At 43.9% G+C, this 15,354-nt stretch overlaps 1 protein-coding gene across 8 annotated transcripts in view; it reads left to right on the top strand.

The window, feature by feature from the left end:
* Nucleotides 1-15,354, top strand: part of frya (furry homolog a (Drosophila)) — a 45,529-nt gene that overhangs the window by 20,174 nt on the left and 10,001 nt on the right. For 5 of the 8 annotated variants that reach the window (XM_076734518.1, XM_076734516.1, XM_076734523.1 and 2 more), the window contains exons 18-48: nucleotides 622-877; nucleotides 1,202-1,384; nucleotides 1,472-1,558; nucleotides 2,233-2,492; nucleotides 2,659-2,848; nucleotides 3,111-3,235; nucleotides 3,756-3,813; nucleotides 3,996-4,087; nucleotides 4,302-4,474; nucleotides 5,164-5,324; nucleotides 5,669-5,779; nucleotides 6,277-6,431; nucleotides 6,831-6,936; nucleotides 7,027-7,198; nucleotides 7,564-7,820; nucleotides 7,910-8,056; nucleotides 8,161-8,329; nucleotides 8,443-8,533; nucleotides 8,622-8,704; nucleotides 9,135-9,285; nucleotides 9,543-9,646; nucleotides 10,043-10,228; nucleotides 11,106-11,307; nucleotides 11,763-11,884; nucleotides 11,987-12,174; nucleotides 12,688-12,782; nucleotides 12,863-13,443; nucleotides 13,668-13,765; nucleotides 13,849-14,019; nucleotides 14,137-14,277; nucleotides 14,796-14,975. In XM_076734518.1, coding sequence (XP_076590633.1) covers nucleotides 622-877; nucleotides 1,202-1,384; nucleotides 1,472-1,558; nucleotides 2,233-2,492; nucleotides 2,659-2,848; nucleotides 3,111-3,235; nucleotides 3,756-3,813; nucleotides 3,996-4,087; nucleotides 4,302-4,474; nucleotides 5,164-5,324; nucleotides 5,669-5,779; nucleotides 6,277-6,431; nucleotides 6,831-6,936; nucleotides 7,027-7,198; nucleotides 7,564-7,820; nucleotides 7,910-8,056; nucleotides 8,161-8,329; nucleotides 8,443-8,533; nucleotides 8,622-8,704; nucleotides 9,135-9,285; nucleotides 9,543-9,646; nucleotides 10,043-10,228; nucleotides 11,106-11,307; nucleotides 11,763-11,884; nucleotides 11,987-12,174; nucleotides 12,688-12,782; nucleotides 12,863-13,443; nucleotides 13,668-13,765; nucleotides 13,849-14,019; nucleotides 14,137-14,277; nucleotides 14,796-14,975 — 5,095 coding nt within the window. The remainder of the gene's footprint in view (nucleotides 1-621; nucleotides 878-1,201; nucleotides 1,385-1,471; nucleotides 1,559-2,232; nucleotides 2,493-2,658; nucleotides 2,849-3,110; nucleotides 3,236-3,755; nucleotides 3,814-3,995; nucleotides 4,088-4,301; nucleotides 4,475-5,163; nucleotides 5,325-5,668; nucleotides 5,780-6,276; nucleotides 6,432-6,830; nucleotides 6,937-7,026; nucleotides 7,199-7,563; nucleotides 7,821-7,909; nucleotides 8,057-8,160; nucleotides 8,330-8,442; nucleotides 8,534-8,621; nucleotides 8,705-9,134; nucleotides 9,286-9,542; nucleotides 9,647-10,042; nucleotides 10,229-11,105; nucleotides 11,308-11,762; nucleotides 11,885-11,986; nucleotides 12,175-12,687; nucleotides 12,783-12,862; nucleotides 13,444-13,667; nucleotides 13,766-13,848; nucleotides 14,020-14,136; nucleotides 14,278-14,795; nucleotides 14,976-15,354) is intronic. The other 3 variants (XM_076734517.1, XM_076734520.1, XM_076734522.1) reach the window with 1 other exon arrangement.

The following is a 15,354-nucleotide window of genomic DNA, read 5'->3' as shown; positions in this document are numbered from 1 at the left end:
TTAACTGGACAATCAAGTGTTATTAATGTTTGTTCGGAGGAACATACCAAGCAGGCTAAGAACCTGAATTTCCTGCTACCCCTGTTTGTGTGTCCAACCTAGTCTTTTATTATTTGCAGCAGACTATAATAATATTTTCTCAAGCTACAGTCTGGTATTAAAGTTTCATGATTGTTTTTCTGTGTTTGCAGACTCAGAATCAGGGACTATATTAAACCTCTGTCTAAAAGCACTGTACAAACTCCTTGACTGATTAAAAAAAAAAAAATGCACTTTAAATCCATAAAGAGTGCCATAGTCTGAACTCTCATCAGCACTTTTAATTCATTTTCTTATGTTTCATGGTTCAATTGGAAGCCGAACAGCCTATTTTAAGCAGCGGGCAGGTTCAAGGTGGTTGAATTAAACAAGTGCCTCGGTGGGGCTTATTTCTGCATGTCAGATTTGTATCATAGATGAGACTGATTGGATTTTTTTGCACTGTGAAAATCCTTCCTGCCAGGCAATCTCCAGGCTAAATTTATCTACAATGAAACCTAATCACTGGTAGTAGATAAGGGACTTAATTTTATTCCCATGACGGCACCTGCTTCATTTGTTTTTCTTTGCCCCGTCTGTCAGATTGACGATCCACATGGACGACGAGCTGCGACTCATAGCCCAGAATTCCTTGCAGAGTCTGTTGGTGGATTTCTCCGACTGGCGTGACGACGTCCTGTTTGGATTCACTAACTTCCTGTTACGTGAGGTCCAAGACACTCACCAGGGACTGTTAGATACATCCCTCAAATTACTGCTGCAGCTGCTCACTCAGTGGAAACTAACCCTGGCTGCCTCAGGGAAGAGCAGTGACACAGCTAAAGTGCACACTGCTGAGGTACACACCTTTCTGCCAATTATACATATACATATTTTTTATTCTTTGTTTTGTTTTTGCTGTCTGCTCTTCTGATACTGCTAACACTACTGAAAAATATCTGTTGTAGAAATAGAAATCTAATGTAACGAGGTGTTATTATACCAGCTGTGGTCTGAGGCATGACCTTTGGTGGTCAGAGGTCAAAGTTCAAAGTCACTGTGACATCATAATGTTCTGCAGAAACACTTTTCTGGTCATTATTGAATACCATGAAGCCTTCAAAGTCTGGACAGATAGGTGATCAGCTTTACTCATCAGCTTTTGATTCATTTGGTGTCACAGCTGCTGCAGACAAGCTCAAGTCTCAAGATCCCTGCAGAGCGAGGTCCTCACTCCACTGTCCTGCATGCCGTGGAGGGACTGGCGCTCGTACTGCTCTGCTCCTGTCAGCTGAGCACCCGCAGACTCGCCATCGCCATCCTCAAAGAGATACGAAGTCTCTTTATGACCATCGGACAGTCCGAGGTAAAACGAGGCAAAGTTAAACTCAGGTGACAGATTACGCTTTGATTTGAGTTTACAGACTGTGACTTTATGCTTTGCCCCCTGCAGGATGATGACAAACCAATGATAGAGATTATGGACCAGCTCAGCCCTGTAATCCTGGAAAGTTTTGTCAACGTTGCCGTCTCTGACACAGTGAGTCGCTGGTAGCTTACCTCTGTGATTGTCTCAGTCAAGATGTGTGTGCAGTTGATTTGCATGTGTTTCACTTTTCCTGCGAGTTTCTTCACACAATATTAGCTACTTCCATTAAAGATCGGGTGTCATTCAAACATGACAATTCATCAAATGCTTGTTACGTTGACTGGAAGACAGAGGCTCAATTCAGTTATCTGACATGTGAAAATGAAATGAACAGCTGGAACGGAGCAGCTGTTGGCCTTTTCACTCTCATTTATGTAATCATCAAGGTTTCATGGAAATTGTTGGGTCTCTGTGAATAGTATTACAAAGAGTACGGTCTAGACCTGCTCTGTATGAAAAGTAGCCTCAGATAACTTCTGTTATCTGTTACTGATAGACCGACTTGACTGTCTGCTTTAGACTAGTATTTAGACTAGTACTGACTGTCTTGACTTCATCATGATGCTAAGAATATAGAATTATTGAGAAAGGGATAATACAGTAAATGTCCTTATTTGCATATTTAATTGCTTCTTAATACACTATATTTGCCTTAACATCTGCCCTATTTACATTTAAATTCTTGTTAAGCATGAGGATGACTCGCGAAGAAATGTTGCTAATCTAATCTAATACCGTCACGACCCCTGACCTTTGCCCCCCCCGTGCCTCTTGCTTGTTCGCAGGCCACTCTGCCATCTGGCCACCATGTGGACCTTCAGTGGCTGGTGGAGTGGAACGCTTTGCTTGTCAACAGTCATTATGACATTCGGAGCCCCTCACACGTGTGGATCTTTGCCCAGTCTGTGAAGGACCCCTGGGTGCTGTGCGTATACAGCCTCCTCCGACAGGACAACCTGCCCAAGCACTGCCCCACAGCTCTCAGCTACGCCTGGCCCTACGCCTTCACTCGAATGCAGATGCTCATGCCCCTGGTAGACCCAAAGTAAGTGTCTTCTAACACTACAGTGAGTTCAGGGGGAACTGTGAAACACTTTCTGTGCATCCCTATTTAGCATTGCTGTTTAAAGTATAGCCACCTGACACCAGTTCCTCGTTCCCCTGTTAAAAACAGCTCAGATGAAAATAAGGATCTTTGTATGATTCACCAGTAACCCAGTGTACGCGAAGAAGACCAGCACATCGGGCAGCGGGGACAGTTACGTAACCCTGTGGAGAAACTACCTGATCCTTTGCTTTGGGGTGGCCAAGCCCAGTATCATGAGCCCCGGCCATCTGAGAGCATCGACACCTGAGATCTCGGCCGCCACGCCTGACAGCGGCGTCAGCTACGATAACAAGGTAGCTGCCTCCTCGCCCTCTGGCCTTATTAATTCCCTCAGTGCTTTGTCTCTCCAGGATCAGGTGTTCATACGGAGCTTGTTGACATTCAAACTCGAAGCATCAAATAACACAGCGGCTACCTTACATGAATGGACCAGGAAGCTGATAGTTTCTCAATTGTGCAGACACTTATCTCAATGCAGTCCTGTGTAATTAGTGGTGTGCAAGCAGCGTTAGAGGTTTATTTGTCTCACTGAACCATCTGTGTTTGATGTTTCAGGTTATTGGGAGCCCATCTGTGGCTTGGCTTCTGAAACAGTTGGTTCCACTGATGAGGGCAGAGAGCATCGAGCTGACAGAGTCATTAGTTCTGGGCTTTGGTCGCACCAATTCCCTTGTGTTCAGGTATATCAAAAAACTGTTTTAGATGTTCTAATCAGGAGAATTTACTTGGCTCTAACAAACCAATTTCAATTCAGATTTCCTCTTAGAAGTGATGCCTTGTTCTCTTACATTTTTGCATGTTATTGAATCATTGGCTTCAAGATGGATAGCAGCACAGCGTCATAATATTTCAGCTGCCGTTTATGGCCGCGGCATTGTTTTTGTCTCTTTTAATGGGACGATCCCAGTCAAATGGAAGTTAGAGCACAATCCATTATTTTCGTTAAAGTGCACGTTGACCTGTATTTGTGTGGATTTAAAGTGGAGATGAACAGGGGATTATAGCTGAGTGGTGCCTTGTTGCCATTTACAGCTGCATCTCAATTGTTCCCTAAAAATCAAACATTTTATTGCTCAAATCTTTTTTCCTTGAAAAAACACCATAGTCTCACTGCAGTTTCATTTTGTCCATTTAACTGATTGTATAGAATTTTAAAGCATTTTATGTTTTACCACATGACCTTTCACCATGTGCACACAGGGAACTTGTGGAAGAGCTACATCCCCTTATGAAAGAAGCCTTAGAAAGAAGACCTGAGGTTGGTTGGTTGTAATTATGGCACAGTACTCGACTCAAGCACGATATTTACTGTTGGATTTAATTTGTTAATGAACTCGATAGTGGTCTGTAATGCTACCAGAGAGCTCGCGTGTATCAGAAAGTCTCAGTCATCAAAATGTAGATAAATGATATTATTCTGTCATTAATTATTATTCGCAGAACAAGAAGCGGCGTGAGCGACGAGACCTGCTGAGGCTGCAGCTGCTGCGGATCTTCGAGCTGCTGGCTGATGCAGGTGTCATCAGTGACTGGTTAGTTTGGCAAATGTGACACATTACAGCCCCACGCTGCACAATATCACACACGAGTGCATAAGTAAGAGAACACAACAGGATCAAGATTTAACCTTGACTTTTTACCAGATAAGTCCTTATAATAAAATGCAGTAGTACAGATGTTGAAAAAGCTCTTGAAATATTGCTCTTACTGCTTGGTTTGTGATTTCTTTTCACTGGGCGTCTACAGTACAAACGGAGCTCTGGAACGTGACACCCTCGCCCTGGGCGCTCTGTTCCTGGAGTATGTGGATCTAACACGGATGCTCCTGGAAGCTGAGAACGACAAAGATGCAGAGATCCTCAAGGACATCCGAGCTCACTTCAGCGCCATGGTCGCCAACCTCATCCAATGTGTACCAGGTACTCAGAAAAGATTCAGATTGAAAGGCCTCCCCTTTTGTTGTTGCAGTCTTTTTGCACTTATTACATATTAGCATGGTTTGTTGTACATCCGCTTCCTCACTGCTGAGGTTGCTCACTTTTTTGGACCTAACTCCTCCACCGTGCCGTTGGCGGCTTTGTTACATTCGCTTTCAACCATGTTGCTGCTGTTTGTAACGGTATACCGTGATCACGTCAAAGAGTCAGACTGCCATTATTAGATACGAATTTTTCAAAATCATTTTGAAAATAATATCGATATTATCATGAATAATATGATATGACACAGCACTAAATACAACCCATCTGTCTTCCTCATCAATTTGTGGATTGTTAATTACATAACAGGCTTCCGTTTGGCTGAGGTTAGCACAGCACGTGGAGCACGAGACTCTTGACATTGATCTTGATTTGGATGTAGCCCAAGGGGAGCTGCAAAAATAGAGCTGCTTAAGGACATAGCAGGCCAGGACAGGTGATGAGTCATGGGTTGCCAAGCATTCACAAGTCCCTGCTGAGTGGCTAATGATCCGTCAAGAGACAACAGTACCTTATTATCACGTCAGAAAATGCGCTTTTAGTAGTTAATTAAGATGCTTGAGTGTTTTTGCTGACTCTTCACTCTCTCAATGAGCGACCTATAGCAGGTTTTCTTGTCTCCCCCACAGTGCACCACAGGCGCTTCCTGTTTCCACAACAGAGCCTGCGGCATCACCTCTTCATCCTCTTCAGTCAGTGGGCCGGCCCTTTCAGCATCATGTTCACGCCTCTGGACCGCTACAGTGACAGGAATCACCAGATCACAAGATATCAATACTGTGCCCTAAAGGTAAACATGCTTTCTGCAATATATTGTTCCACAAGCACTCACAAATGTTAATTTGTAACATTAATGTTCATTAATGTTAATATTATGCTGATGCTTAATAGGAAAGGAAACGTCTCTTGGCAGTAGATTGGTTTATCCAATTAGAAAGCATACATTTGAAATCCATGCATTTCGTCTCTCTGTTGTAGAGGGTTAGGGTGAGGCAGTGAAATATGCACTTCAACATAATTTGTGTAAATGTAATTCCATGGTTTGGTATGGACTTTGTCAGAGTTAATTGTGATTAAGCTCTCTTTGGTGTTAAAATCTATAATGTGAGTATTGGTGACTGTTTGCTCTTGCAGGCCATGTCTGCCGTGCTGTGCTGTGGGCCTGTGTTTGATAACGTTGGCCTCTCTCCAGACGGATACCTCTATAAGTGGCTGGATAATATACTAGCCTGCCAGGATCAGCGGGTATGTGGCCAATACTTCACCACCGCAGTGCATTTAAACAAAGAGCTGACCCAGAAAGCCCCTCTGATAGTTTACCAAAGCCTGCTTTGTAAAAACCCAACACTGGACCTTGCCAAGTGCTCACCATTATCTTGCGGGAGCCCTGGCAAGTGGTGAAGGAGAGTTTTGTTTCAAAATAAATTTGTCTGGTATTGTCTTTATTTCAGTTTACTGTGACACAAGATAAAGCAACTGCATGTTTGTTTTACACATTCTGCCTCAAAATTGAATTTGATCCCTCATGTTTTCATTACATGGCTTGAGGAGTAGCATTCGCTGGGCAGGCAGCCAAGGACATGTGATTTATTGTTTTTTTTGTGTGACAGGAGTAGAAAAATACAAAATACAAAAGCCTCTGATATTTCAGATCATGATAGAATCAGGGATACAGTGAATCCTTCAAAAAGACATGAAATTCAGGAGAGTCTGCGTTGGTACTGTATCCACCCTTGGCTCAGGTCCACCAGCTTGGCTGCGAAGTCGTCATCCTGCTGCTGGAGCTCAATGCCGACCAGGTCAACCTCTTCAACTGGGCTGTGGATCGCTGCTACACAGGCTCCTACCAGCTCGCCTCAGGCTGCTTCAAAGCCATCGCAACTGTCTGTGGCAGCAGGTACAAAATCTCACAAAAAATCTCTCTGTCATCCGTTCGGCTCCCTGAGGTCAGCTGCCTGTGCACGTAGCTTTTTACAAAAGCACTTATGTTCTCATCTTTATTTTCTTTTTTCCCATGTTATGTTTATTGGCGTGCCACTTTTTGAGATGCAGTGAAGTTTAAATGCTTTATTCTCTGGATCACCAAGATTCCTTGTCCTAGTGAGGAAACCACTGGCAAATTAGCTTACGGTCCAAAGCATCACCTGGGCTAATCCTCTTAAACGACTCACTCTTCGTCTGTAGTCAGTCTTCCCCTCTTGCTTTATCTCAAAAACATGAACTCAAACACTAAGCATTGAGTTCTTTGTACTGAAACATGACTTAACAGTTGTATTTTCTCTCTCTCTTTCCTTAGTAGCAGAAACTACCCAAGTGATATAGTAACCCTGCTGAATCTGGTCCTCTTCAAGGCATCAGACACCAACAGAGAAATCTATGAGATATCAATGCAGCTAATGCAGGTGAGAAACACAAGCACTGGCGCCTTTTGTGCCTCTGTGTAGTTTTCCGTACTTTAATGGGTGACTTATTTCTTTTTTCTTCTTGTACAGATTCTTGAAGCTAAGTTGTTTGTGTACTCTAAGAGGGTTGCAGAGCAGAAGCCAAACAGCATCCTTTACGGCACCCATGGTCCACTGCCACCTCTTTACAGTGTCTCCCTGCCTCAGCTCTCCAGCCAGCTGGCCCGGATGTACCCTGAACTCACACTTCCTCTATTCTCAGGTAGCTGTTTATGTCAACAGCATGTGTGCGGCCACAGTAGGGTTGCCTGGGGTATTTCAGCCAGCTGTAAAGCTCTCACAGGCTTGTCATCTTCTTATGGCTTCCCACTAAATGCTGGTCGCTCATCTCCCAAAGACACTTCCTGTATCTATGGACGCTCCCACTGACCACAGAAACACTGAGAATGAAAGTCGATTAAGGGACTCCCATATTTAAGTTGAATTCATATGTAGATCGGGGTTAAACTGGCAATTATGGTTAAAACTGAGTACATGGTATGTATCTTATTTCCATGTAGAATAAACACCGCAGTCCCCGCTGATGTTATTCTGATGTTAGTATTGCCTTTTCCCTGCTTGTTCCAGAGGTTAGCCAGAGGTTCCCCACCACTCATCCCAATGGGAGGCAGATCATGCTAACCTACCTCCTGCCCTGGCTCGGTAACATCGAGCTGGTGGATAGTGGCCTGCTGCTCCCGGTCTTCACGCCGTGCACTTCAGATTATGACGCTTCCAGCCGGACGACCAGCACAGCTTCATCCCACCAGCTGAAGGGCACTGGCTGGGGCTCCTTACAGGCCACATCTATGGTGCTCAATAACCTCATGTTCATGACTGCCAAGGTAAAGTCATGTTGGAGCAATGTAATGAAATAGGGTTAACCAAGTTCAATGCACTAACATGCCACTGTGTTTTTAACCTCTCTGGTCAGTACGGAGATGACCTACCTGGACCAGAGATGGAAAACGCCTGGAATGCTTTAGTCAGCAATGAGAAGTGGAGCAACAATCTGAGAACCACACTGCAGTTTCTCATCAGCTTATGTGGTGTGAGCAGTGACACCACCCTCCTGCCATATGTAAGATATATCATTTAGGCCAACTGGAAAATATTATGTAGCTATTTTATTTTTTTTTAGCTCTTTCCAGTTTCTCACGGATCTTCTGTGATATATTTGTTCAGATCAAGAAGGTGGTGATCTATCTGTGCCGGAACAACACCATGCAAACTATGGAGGAGTTGATATTTGAGTTGCAGCAGACGGATCCAGTTAACCCCGTGGTGCAGCACTGTGATAGCCCTCCTTTCTATCGCTTCACTGCCACAAGCAAGGCCTCCACAGCAGCTTCAGGTGCATCTTTTAACAGCACTCTCAGTCTCTGAACTGAATGAACACCAGTTGAAATTTGTATGTTTTGCTGCTGTGAAACGTAAGTATTTACCTCTTTTTTGGTTAATTTCTAGGCACCACATCAAGCAGCAATACTGTTGTTGCAGGCCAGGAGAGCTTCCCTGACACAGATGATACCAAGACTGTAAAGGAGAATGAGGAGAGGTAAACAACGATATCTGGAAGCTTATCATTAGATTAATTACAGTCCTAACAAAACCCATCATGACTTTTTTTTTTTTCCTGACCTCAGGCTAAGCCACATAATGCGAGCCCACAACCGCCTGGAATCGCGCTACAGCAACAGCTCAGGAGGATCGTACGATGAAGATAAGAGTGAGTGTATTTCTGCACCAGCCACCTCATGAAAAAATGTGGTTGTCATGGTCTGGTGAGTGTGGAATACGCAGGCTGGGTTGGAGCCTAAGATGGTGACCGGCATGGTGTCATTGATAATGCATGAGCAGTGCAGAGTCGCCTGGGGTTTTTAAAAGGCTTCTGTGAGAACTGGCACTGAAATAAAAGTAGTCAAGCCCAGGGCCTCTACACTGCTGCCAGTGACCCAAAAAAACGGCTTTGTTATACCCTTGCGGTCTGAATTAGTCCTGCAGATTAATGTGAGTAAGAATAATTAAGTAATTATTGGTCATTTACACACATGCCCCCCAAGTGCAGCTGTGGAGAATCCACAAAGTCTCATTTTTGATTGAAATGTGCCGTGTGTGTGCAATAAATGCCAGCAGTGTCATTTTCTGTAACCATTCAGGTGAACCTCTGCCTCCGTATGCTGATTGGCTGATGGTTGTCATTGAGACCAACCAGCCCCATCCTCTGCCCATGCCTCTGAATGGAGGATGTTGGGCTCCGCTGGTGGACTTTTTGCCAGAGACCATCACTCCCAGAGGACCACTGCACAGGTTAGACTGCTGCGTGCATCCATGTAACATGTGCTACGCTAGCTCAAAATGTCAGAAGTCTCAGTGTCATTGAGATCAGCATCAAACTGATCTTTGACCTTTAATAACCTGCAGACTACCTCTAAATGCCTGCAGATAAAGCCAGCACCACTTATTTTTCATTTTGATGCACTTCAAGGTCATGTTTTTGTGGATTTTTAAGAATTGTAATTCATTTAATTGGAAAGCATTACAGTCTGTTTTTTCGTTTGTTATAGGTGTAATATAGCAGTCATCTTTATGACTGAGATGGTGGTAGACCACAGTGTGAGAGAGGACTGGGCCATGCACTTGCCTTTGCTGCTACATGCCTTGTTTTTGGGTGAGTTCACACTATAATCAGTTAGCTCTCTGAAACCCATCTATGTAATTACATGATATGTGCATATTTGATGTAATACAGTATAAATCTCATGGCTGACTTAGCTTTTAAGGACTATGGTTGAGTGAAGATTTTGAAATGATATTTTTCCAAATATTTTGAGTCCAATATGATATATCACCATTGTATTTTAAGTACAACGAGTTGGAGAATTCTCCTCTTGCAGGAATCTTGTATTCAAACAGCTGATTTGAGACGAGCTGATGTCATTTTTTGGGGGGTTGTGAAACCAGGAAAAAGGAACTTGAAAAGAAGCAGAAATAGTTCTTGGTATAACAAACAGAAGCTCTCATCTTAGAGTCACTGTTCTGAAACAGGCTCTGTTCCTTTTTTTAGCCATGGATCACTACCGTCCAGAGGTGTTTGAGCACAGCAAACGTCTCCTCCTCCACCTGCTCATCACGTTGTCCTGTAACAACAACTACCAGGCCATCGCCTCAGTCCTGCTGCAGACACGTGAGATCAACAGCACCAAGACCCTCACCTGCAAACCAAGTGTTCAGCCGGACTTTTTACCTGCAGGTAAAAATAAAGGCCTTCAGTAACGCTCACCTGTTCGAGTTTTCTCAACTACGAATTTATTCACCCCAGAGGGTTGGAGTCATCCTTGGTCCAGTTGACAGAGCAGCTTGGCATTTGACACATCGCTTGTCTGTCCGGCTAATATAAACTTGAACATCAGGAGGGAATGACTAACATTCCTTTCAGAGGATAGATACGTTTCTTATCTGGGGAGAAAATATTTGGACGCTGTGCCAAAAGCAATATTGAGCACAGAGGACATCAAAGGTCTTCATTAAAGCATTCCTTTCTGTTATTTTTATCCTCTTGCCCAAACTGGGGCCATCTGCTCAGGCCTGGATAGGCTGCTTTGGCTCCCCTCCTCACCCTGTCGCTAATTTGTTTTGCTAATGTCTAGACATTTTGAAATTACTACAATATTCTTTGTCCATTTGACTGGTTGAATGCAACTGCAGTGCTAAAAACTGTTATTTTTCTTCCCCACACTGATACCACACAATGATAACACTGCCATTGTCCAAAGACAACATCCAGTTTTCTTCTCAGTGATCCCGTGTTTATTGTGTTTGTATATAATGTGTCATATCTTGCAGGAGTAAGTAGTTTGTAAATTAACAAGCAGATTAGGTATGTAACATCTTAGTAGTTACACTTGACAGCTGACCCACATTGAATACGTGCTGTCAGTAGACGCGGCTAATTGGATTCAAATTCCAGACATGTTGAGACACAGGTCATGCTGCTGCTGTCATGTCCTCTTTTTACTTTAGCCCGTGGCACATCCACCTGCAAGCTACAGTTACAGACAAAATCAAACGTGCAAATGCACCACCGTAACCTGTTTCACATCACACACCTGTTCCTCTGTTGCGTTCAGGAGGATGTTTTGACTTCCTGCGGGAGTGCCAGGCGTCTCCTGTGCCAGACTCCGGTCTTAGTTCTTCTTCTACATCGTCCAGCCTGAGCCTGGGAGGCAGCAGCAACAACCTGCCTGAGATCTCACACGAGGTGGAGGAGCTGGTGGCCTCCAGTAAAATGGACGAGAAGACTAACAAGCTCATCGAGTTTTTAACCACAAGGTATTGATGTCACTGTGCTGTTAGAGCCAGCGAGCGCAGGAGCTGAACTCTGGGAATGTTAAGTGGTTTTACTAACAGGTCGTAACAGAAGGCTGGAGGCATTTCACACAATAAATGCATGTCATACAGCAGAAATATCCCTCTCATACACTGTTATACTCGCTCGTATTTCTTGCTGTAGATTACCACCTAGTGGTGCTGTATGCATAGTGCAATAGATTCCTATAGGAGTAGATTAGATTTGAGATTTAAATTAGGATAGTGCAGCTGACATTTGCCAAGATTAATGGAAAGATTAAAAGGAAATTCCGCACAATACTTAATACACTACACAGATGTGCTTTGTACAGGTGATTCAGAATATTCAGCTGCTTGTCCTACATCTTACTGTAGCAAACCTCCACATAATCAGATTGTACTGTGCTGTTTTAATAACTAAGAAACCTGTTTTATAGAGCATATGGTCCACTGTGGTGCCATGAGGACATTTCACCAAAGAACCAAATTTCAAAAAGCACCGGGCAGCTCACCAACTTCCTGCGTCATGTTGTGTCTGTGTTCAAAGAGTCCAAGTCAGGTAACCCTTTAACATATCCTGAATAGTAAGTAAACAGTTATACTACAGAACCCTGAACACTCAGTAATTCTCATGTTCTTGTTTTCCTCTCTGTCTTGTTAGATTTCCACCTGGAGCAGCAGCTCAGCGACGTGGCGCTGCAGACGGCTTTGTGTAGTTCATCGCGTCACTACGCCGGCCGCTCCTTCCAGGTGTTTCGAGCCCTCCGCCAGCCCATCTCCGCCCACGCCGTCTCCGACCTGCTCTCGAGGCTGGTGGAAGTTGTCGGTGAACATGGAGAAGAAGTGCAGGTTAGTGCGCTGTGTGAACATGATGCCTGTTAAGTTCAAGTACGAAGGAAGGTCTTTATGATTGTCGAATCAACACCAGCAGTATCATTTATAGAAGGACTTATTGGTGAACTACAAACTGATTTACTGCCTCGATAACATTATATATTTATTTACTGTATCATCTATACTCGTTAGTTTTTAAGGAAGTAGTTCACACATTCAGTGCTGTTAAGCAAATGACTTGGCTGTGCCAGATGTTTGATCCTCTTACAAGCACATGAACGCGGCATTAAAACTAATAATCATCTAATGGCAGAAATCTTACATCATCATAGTCCATCAGCTGATTCTGAGGCTGTCCATCAAATCCAAATCCATCTATTAAGTTTTTCATCGGAAACTAAACCTCTTTCTAATTTCATCAGATCTATTTTTGTCAGCAATTAAATAGTTAAGTGCTGTGTAGTAATTGAATGATACAAGGATACGAGAAAATCCTCCACAGCTCTGCAGTCTTTTTCTCTCTTGCAGGGCTACGTGATGGAAGTCTTACTTACACTGGAATCTGTGGTGGACAACTTGGCTGAATGTCTCAAGAACAATGACCTCATGGCTATCTTGACGAGGTTTGTGTCTCCTCTACATGTATTTATGTTGAAAGATTGTATTTTTTGTTCATATTAATTTATTGTTTGTTTGATTGCAGAGCCTCATCTCCAGATTTCCTCACCAGCTTCAAGCTGCTGTCCAACAGGAAGAGCACAGGGCAGCTCAATCTTCGAAGAGAAGAGAGGAGCCGACATCAGAGGAGCTCCTCTGTCCCCAAGAAGTTTGGAGAGGCGGACAGGTGGTCTGATCCACCTCGCAGCGCTACACTGGACCGCATCCAAGCCTCTGAGCAGCAGGCGTTGTTAGCCAAGACCCGCAGCTCGTCCTCATCTAAAGACAACATGACCGACCCAACCAACATCAACCACCCCAGCAACCTGCTGGCCACCATCTTCTGGGTGGCGGTGTCCCTGATGGAGTCAGACTTTGAGTTTGAGTATCAAATGTCTTTGAGACTGTTGAATAAGCTGCTGGGCCACATGTCGCTTGACAAACCGGAGAACAGGGAGAAGCTGGAGAAACTGCAGAGCCAGCTTCAGTGGAGCAGCTTCACTGGGCTCCAGCAGCTGCTGCTGAAGGGCTTCACCTCCGTGTCCACCACTGACCTCACGCTCCAGCTCTTCTGCCAACTCACACCTGTGTCACGAGTGCCTGTAGTGGACACTTCACAAGCCATAGGTACACTGCTGGGATTGATGGATTGACGGATGATTTTAATGTTGAAATTCTTCATCTTTTGTGCCAATTTTGTGAAAATTTCATAAAATTCCATGATGAAGCAAAGAAAAACAGAAATTGCTGTAATCTTGAATCCATATAATTTTACACATATTGCATGCCAGTGAACTATTCAAAGTGAGTTTTTTCACGTGAAACAATAATTTATCTGTTTCCTCCTTCAGGTTTTCCCTTGAATGTCCTCTGCCTGCTTTCACATCTCGTGCAGAACTTTGATGGCCCCACGCAGTTCTGTCGGGATGTTGCTGAGAGGATTGCTCAGGTTTGCCTCTGCTAACGTTCATATCCTCACTTTGGCTCAAACACAATTCTGTGTTTTAAAGCTAGTGCACTTTGTGTGTGTAGGTATGCCTCGAGGAGAAGAACACCAAGCTCTCCAACCTTGCTCATGTCATGACTCTGTATAAAACGCACTCCTACACACGAGACTGCTTCTCCTGGGTCAATGTGGTGTGTCGGTATCTTCACGAAGCTTTCTCCGATATCACCCTCAACCTGGTCACTTACATGGCAGAGGTTTGTGCAGCCGTATCACCTGATCATGTTTTTGCTGAGCAGCAGCAAAAGGGTTGTACAGTGATTATTGATATTGCAGCGGAATTGAATTAATGGCATTTAATTCTTTTCTAACAGCTGTTGGAGAAAGGTCTTCCCAGTATGCAGCAGACCCTTTTACAAATCATCTACAGCCTCCTGAGTCACATGGACCTGAGTGTGATTCAAGCCAAACCCTTCAACATGGAGGTGCTCAAGACAATTGAGAAATTTGTCCAGGTGAGTTAAAGTGGAACACCTGGATACGTGTCCTACTGCAGATCTTAGTTTTTGATTTATAGTGAATGGCTGTTCGTATTTTAGGATATTTCTGTGGTATCTTTGAGTGAGATATATTGTATGTGCTCAGAAAGTGAGAACATTCACATCACCCACATCAGATGTGATCACTGGAAATCTTGAGGTTCTGAGTCAGAGTCTTGTGTTCCCTGCTCCTTTTCGAAGTGTTCATGGGGGAAAAAAAGGAAAAAAAAACTGTCTTGTGTCAGTGCAGTAAATTTGTAGACACACCCAAACTATAAACAGTCTGCCTTTCAGCCACTGGCCAGGCCTCTGCTTACTCTCATACGCCATATCCATTTTCCTTTAGCTTCCTACTGTGAGCCAACTTTCAGAACACTAAAAATAGAGCTGCATTAAACCACACAGTAAGATATATGCAGTTGTTTCTTTCTGAACGTGGGATTGTGTTGTTTTCTTTGTGTCTGTGGTGAATTGATGTGTGCATGTCTGCGTAGACTGTCCATTGGGGGGAAGCGCTGAATATCCTGAAGCTGGTCGTTTCTCGATCAGCCAGTTTGGTGCAGCCTTCATTCCCACAAAGTGACCTCTCCTATGAGGACATCAGCCGGGTCTGGGACCGCTCCTCCAAGGCCCTGCCCGGGAAAACGCTGGATTTCCACTTTGACATATCTGAGGTTAGAGACTCTTTGTCCGACTTTCTTTTCACTGTGTGTGAAAGTTCTTGATTTGAAAGTCTCTGTAGCATGAGGAGAGCGTAATGCTTGTATGCTTTCCCCTGTATTTTTTCCTGTATTTTCCAGGGTGTGGTGCTTGTTGAGGTTTGGTGGAATCTTGTAATGCTTTTTGGAGAGGAAACATTTCTTCCCCTTCCTTAATGCTGATATTTCTTTTTCAACAAACCCCTTGAGATTAGCTTGAAAGCTCAAAAGGTAAACACAATTAGCCAAGCAGTGCAGAGCTGGAAAGTGATGTCAAAGATACAGACAGAGTGGTGCATGTGTGGGAACTGAACAGGGAGCTATTTGTGTAGTTCATGAATGGCAGGAAATGATG

The sequence above is a fragment of the Chaetodon auriga genome, chromosome 7 (genome assembly GCF_051107435.1).
Source record: "Chaetodon auriga isolate fChaAug3 chromosome 7, fChaAug3.hap1, whole genome shotgun sequence".
Taxonomy (NCBI): Eukaryota; Metazoa; Chordata; class Actinopteri; order Chaetodontiformes; family Chaetodontidae; genus Chaetodon; species Chaetodon auriga.
The sequence above is the reverse complement of the archived record's forward strand: the minus strand, read 5'-3'. Positions and strand labels throughout refer to the sequence as shown.